This window comes from Sparus aurata, chromosome 4 (assembly GCF_900880675.1).
Source record: "Sparus aurata chromosome 4, fSpaAur1.1, whole genome shotgun sequence".
Taxonomy (NCBI): domain Eukaryota; kingdom Metazoa; phylum Chordata; class Actinopteri; order Spariformes; family Sparidae; genus Sparus; species Sparus aurata.
Window position 1 is genome coordinate 36261162 of NC_044190.1, and position 6448 is coordinate 36267609.

At 41.8% G+C, this 6448-nt stretch overlaps 1 protein-coding gene across 1 annotated transcript in view; it reads left to right on the plus strand.

Annotated features, from left to right (window-relative positions):
• LOC115580112 (transcription initiation factor TFIID subunit 4) overlaps positions 1 to 2386 on the plus strand; it is a 94365-nt gene extending 91979 nt beyond the window's left edge. Inside the window, 1 exon segment of the mRNA XM_075488170.1 lies at positions 83 to 2386. Coding sequence (XP_075344285.1) covers positions 83 to 256 — 174 coding nt within the window. The 3' untranslated portion in view covers positions 257 to 2386.
• Positions 2387 to 6448: the final 4062 nt, after the last annotated feature.

The following is a 6448-nucleotide window of genomic DNA, read 5'->3' on the forward strand; positions in this document are numbered from 1 at the left end:
CTGACCCTTGAAAATGTCAAACATCAGGGTACCAGTTGACGTCCTCCATCTCACCTTTTGACCTCTCTCTTCTTGTCTGCAGGTTTCGGGCAGCACGGCGGGCTCCCTGGCCAGCTCCTCATCCCCGTCCACCTCATCGCGCCAGTACACACGGCAACGCATCACTCGCGTCAACCTCAGGGACTTAATTTTCTACATGGAGCAGGAGAGAGAGACCGCCCACTCCCTCCTCCTTTACCGTGCCCTGCTCAAGTAGCCTCTGGTCTCCGCTCAGCGCCCACCTCAACCTCCTCCACCTCCTCCTCCTCCTCCTCCTCCTCCTCCTCCTCCTCCTCTTCCTCCTCCCAGCCACGTGCCTTCAGATCAGGTCTAATGTTTCTGCTCTGTGTCTCCATATGTACTGTAGTGACGTTTGATGTAGCTTTTATAGGGAAGTGAGAAGACAGAGAGAGCGAGAGAAAAAACAAAACAAAAATAAAGATGTTGTTCCGTCGTCCTCTCCGTTTAGATTCACGGTGTGTAGTTAGATCAATCAGTTTAAAGGCCATATCAGATTATTTGTGTTGAAGATGAATTTGTTTAAGGAACAAAGTGGTTTTGATCCGGAAACTATGTTGGGTAGCTATTTATTTGACGCTGTCGGCAGTAGCTTCAATGAACCACCTCAACGTAAGGAGAATTACGTTCGCACCTCGATACAGCCTACGATACTTTTCCACGAGCTACTTTGTTGAACGCAGTTCGATGAATGTAGTTTCGCCGAACTCAATAAACGAGAGACTTTAACCGATTTCTCTGCAGAGACGTCATCCTGAGACATTAAGATTCCAAATAACAGCATCACGTTACATTTCCTCACTGTATGTGTAAATAGTTCTTTTTGAATTATTTTACAGCATGTATGTTTTTTAATCACACGTAAGCTTTGTAAGAAAAGAATTCCCCATGTGTCGATATTATGAAAAACCCAGATGTTTTGTAAAACCACGTGCTTTTGAACGAGTCAAAGGTTAGACAGTTTATTCTCCTCACCTGTATTAGTTACAAGAGTCCTGCAAAGGTCATCAAACTAAACCAGTTTCTGATTGGTCGCTCTTGATGAGGGAGTTCTTTTTTGTTTGTTTTTTTTTTTACCCACAAATAATGTGAACATTGTTTTTTTATAACTAGATGTTTGTAAGTTGTGTACTATCACGCTCACTTCTTCAGATTAAGCTTACCTGGTTCTAAAGGTAGGTGTGGTTCAGAGGTCAGTACTGTAGGCAGTGACGGTGACGGAGGAGACTGAAACCTCGGATCAGAACACATTCCTTCATCTTTTCCCCCGTCGTTGTCCTCTCTTAGCCCGAACTAACTTTGATAACGACTGAACCACACGTGTAGTCCACGAGGCGGATGAGTGCGCAGCACTTTAACTTGTTTATAATCCGACGCTAAATTAAATACCGCGGCTGTGAGATGACGCGTGACTGTCGGAGAAGCAGTCGATCGATTTCCATTTTTGTTTCCGTCTTTGCGTTACTGATCGAAGAGAGGACTGAGACAAAACGCCTGCTTTCTACATGTCGTATTGCATCGTCGCCTTGTTCTTTTCTTTATTTTTTTTTTTATTATCAAATCCTTATTGTAATATGTAATATTGTCCATTATGTTTTTTCTATTTAACTAAATATCTTGGCCTCTATGCAGCTTTTTTCTTGTCATATTGAAATTTATTTAAATATGGGTGACATTTGAAACAATTGTTGTGCATTGTACATTTTGACAGCACTTTTTTTTATATCTATTTTACCTGACAACTGAAAGCTGTCACTGTATTATAGCAAAGAAACAACTCTTTTAAGTAGTGAACAGTATTTGCCAACTTCTGTCAAAAGAGACTTATTTTTAACAATTAATATATTTTCTTTCTTTCTTTTTTTTCTTTTTTGTTTTTCTTTTATTTGATCGGCTTTTATGCTTAACACATTTTTCATAACTTTTATCTCCAAAAAAAAAATAAAAAACACCATGTTTTAAAAACAAGCACAACAAAAAATATCTATTGATTACGACGAAATATGATTTTGTTAGCGATTTCTATGGTTTCTGGTGGTTTCACAGGAGGACATTTCTACTACTACCACTACTACTACTACAGCTTTTTAGCCAAAATATTAGAAAACAATATCACTGATGTAAAAAAACACATGGAGGAAAAATAACATTTCAATTGTATGGATGATTTGTAAATATTGTTTACAAAACTATGTGTTTATTAGAAACCACGTTATTTTTGGTAAACTCTTGTACATATCTCGAAGAATTTCCTGTTTGTGTGAAAAAACAATACTTATGTATTTGTACCTATTTTGTAAAGGAATAAATAAGCTGTTTACTAAACTGAGCAGACGCTGAGTTCGTCCGTTTCCTCTTTCTGTTCGCCTCCTGACAAGCAGACACCTTGAAACGTCCACATGAAGCAAAAGAAAAGGGGAAAAAAAATGTAAATTTCACTGTAGAATGACTTAATAACTGAGCAATATGTTTCCCTCTGTTCACGTCTCTCTCTCTCTCTTTAAAAGGAAAAATAAGCTGTTATGTTTTTTTTTTTTTTTGCGCGAGACGGCTTTACCAAAGTCAACGACTAATTCAGCCGGCTTCATTTCCATTTCTAACACTGCACATGCTAAGTACAAACTGAGTCAAGGCAACGCTGCTCAACTATGAAAAGTCCCTCTAGGTTTCTGCTGCTAATTAAGCAGAAGCATTTTTGAAAAGACCAAACTGTTTAACTCGGTGTAAAATATTGGGGTTTAGGAGCATATTGGTTTTTCAGGATCTCGGTCTATTCCCCCCCCCCCCCCCTTCAGTCCCTCTGGAGCTGGAGACTGCTGATCTGGATTCAGCCCTGAAGACGACCTTCCCTCTCTGCAAAAGAATTTCACAGAAGTCCACATACGCTTGTGTACAGAGAGGACCGAGGAGATGTATCAGGTTTAATCAGTTCCATTACAGGACACAGAGGTCATTTTACCGACTGTAACAACAGATTACATGCTTTAATGTTTCAGTAGTGTTGAATATTAAGGTCCTTTTAATAAGCTTTAGTTAACGAGGTCTCTATAAGATGCTTATTAACGAGACTGTGTGTTAAAAATAACACAGCTGACATGTTTATCGTGATATTACATTTAGTCATCGCGCTGTGTTGGATGCTCAGGGAGTTTTCTGACTGTGTCGGCGTGGAAAGACTAACTTTCCCGCTGAAGGCAAGTGGAAAGACTTTATTCAGCTTTTGGATCCGTACAGGAATATCATGAGGGATGGAGACGTGGGATTTACTTACAGAGAAATTGTCCATCTTGTTTTATTTATATCCTAATCAATAGCCGGGGATGTTGGAGTGTGTGTGTGTGTGTGTGTGTGTGTGTAACTGTTTGTTACTGTTTGTTTCTTTGTCGGGATGTTACAGTCACATTAAAATATCGTTTTACATATAAACAGTCCAGATCCAGAATGAAAAACCAGCAGAATTCAGCGGAATGTTTCTTTACTCGTAAAGAGACAATATGACGAATTCTCTCACGTAGGCTGAGACGAAGGTTTAGCGCTCAGTTGCTCAGCGGTTAATCCAATTTTTCGACATGTTGTCACACTTCACCACAAACTTTGATCTTCACGTTAACTGAAAGCGACGTTTGCGACTGTCCCACACACGCGCGAGGGGGAGGGGCGGGGGATGTACTGACGCTCCCGAGTTTCACAAACAGCGACTTCGCTTGTTTAAAATCTGCGGGAAAAAAAAAAAATCAGTCAGAGCTGTCGTCGAAATTTCTTTGGCGGCAGACTCCGTGTGGGCCGGAAACCTCAGAACGGCCTCTAGGTGCTTAATAACGTTCATAAAAGTCTCACGAGTTTCATTTTAAAAAACAGTTGAGGGTAATAACTTTCATATTGTTCTCGCTTCTGATGCGGAAGCTGCAAAACCCACAACTCTTGTGTGTATAACTCAGCTGCTAATAAATGCGTAATAAAGTATAAATCCATCTTAATAAGGAAACAAACAACCTGGTGAAAGTTTAACAGTGATGGTCTGAGAAGGTTATTACAAATCTAATTTAGTCTATAAATGATTTAAAAGTTTCTCAGTCTTATAAAAGTCTTATTATCTGATATTAAACGTGGTCATGTGGCTGTTATCTGTGCGTTCATTAACAACAGTCTTATTAATGTTAATAAGCATCTTATAACGACTTAAAAAGGGCCTTTTAATCAATCAGCCAACGCTCCAATCAAGGACCTTTAAATGAAGTGTTGCGCATGACTCCAGCTGGCATCATCTGAGACGATTTCCTTCACAGATCATCGATGGTAAGAGCGAGAGCGAGCAGAGTTAACTCCTAAATCTGACCTCTGTTCTTCCCTTTCTGAGGCTGTGAGAGCAATGAGACACACGACAGAGCTACAGTACATCCTTTTATTATCGCAAATATGCAAGAAAAGTCAAATGGAGACACTGTAAATGAACACATGCCCTTTAATACCACAGTCTAATTGTTTTAAACACTTTAAATAATATACATTTGCACCTTATGATACCCTTTTGAAATGTCTTAATCCATATGTACACAATGTAATGCTTTGAATTCTTCTCATTCTTTTTTTTCTCTCCGTGACGAAGGACTAAGAGGTCTCTTAAAAACACGCGGGTCCCGTAGAAACCCAGAGTCCTGATAATTCAATATACAATAGCTGTACAACTGACCCGCCTCAGAGGTGGAGTGAATGCCGCGTGAAGTGGCTGTAACACTGACCAGTACTTCATCTGGAAGTGGTGGCTTTGCGTGGACACGTCTGTGGAGTTTTTTTTTTCCAGTCCGGTCGAGTTCGTCTAGCTCTGTAGTTGAGAAGGGGGGGGGTGGGGGGGCGACCCGAGTTTGGTTATTGCAGACAGAGAAACCCAAAGCTGCGGTTGTTGTTCCTATTTCCTCGCTTAACGTGCAGAACGGTGGTCGGTTCTGTTTTCTATTCACATGTGCGCGACTTTAAAAAGCTGTTAAAAGCCCATTCTTTGATTTCAAAACGCCGCATCGGTGAGAAAACACGTCTTCTTTCCTTCCTCCCTGAAAAAAAGTAATCGTTGCAGATGTGTGTGTTTTGTTATTCTTTTTTTTTTTATCAGATCGATCCTTTCTTTAACCCCGGTTTCCTCAAGAACTAACCCAGATGAGTTTCCACACCTCGCATCAAGCTGGATCAAAGACGTCCGGATCAGCAGCGGGAGTCAAGTTCTCTCCTGGCTGTACAGTGTGTTCTGAGTGTGCTCACATTTTGACTCATCAGTTTGTTTGGTTGTGCTGTCCAGCGAGCCACAGCAGAGGAGAAAAAAAAAAAAAAAAAAACCAGGGCATGGGGATGACACAGCAGCAGGGGGTGCAAAACCAGAGTTTTCTACTGGCACCACTGAGCTGGGAGCCTTCAGGGAGGCGGAGGGGGGTGAGGAGCGCTGTGGAGCAAGCCCAACATGCCTCGGCACATGAAAAGGCCTGGTTGACCATTCCCTTTGAGGCGACTGGATGCAAAGGCGCAGGCCACCGGCAGGTCACAACAAAGATGGGCTTGATTGTGAGAAGCGAGCCTCGGGGCGGGAGAGCGCGCTGGACTCGGAGCTACGCTCGCGCCGAGGCTCATCTTTATCCACTCATTGGCCCCCCCTTGTTTAATCAGCGGCCATCCGGAGAGAGCAGATATTAGGACAACATGGTCAGAAGAGAAAACTACCGCCCATTTTTAATGAACAACTAGCTTATAAAAACAACCCCTGTTATACTCAAACAACTGCCAGAGCCCGCAAAGATCAGAATAGACTTCTTCTTTTTTTTTTCTGTTTTTTTGTGTATCAGTCTTTTTGGAATGGAAGAAACAGCATCTGTAAGTTACACACAAATATAAAGCATGAAAACTCGGCCTTTCTTGTCTCCGTCTTTGATCCAGAAATGTTGAGAATAAGACCAAAAGAATGGGAGCAGGATAGAGTAAACGCCGCCCACTCGCCTCTTTGTGAATAACACGCCGACGCTGGGAGTACAGTTCACTTTGGGCTCCGCCGCACATACATGTGACGAACCATTGAAATAATCTCGGCTCAGAAGTGACAATATAGAACACAAACAAAGACCGGGTCTCTCTCAAACTTTCTCCGAAAGGTACTGCGAGCTATTCTCGACAAAACTGTCAAGACCGGCGGCCCCTTCGCACAGTTTTTTTGGATGATGCATTGTGTTGAGTTTTTAAGCTATAAACTGTAAAAAGAGATGACGTCTGCGTGTCCGTACAATCAACAAAATAGGCACCTCGTCTGCTTTGGTACCCGCGGTATTTGTTCTGTTTTCACGATCCCACTCTCCCACACACGAGAAGATAAACAGCTCGACTTGGTCACGGGGGTTTGGACGAATGTTTCGGT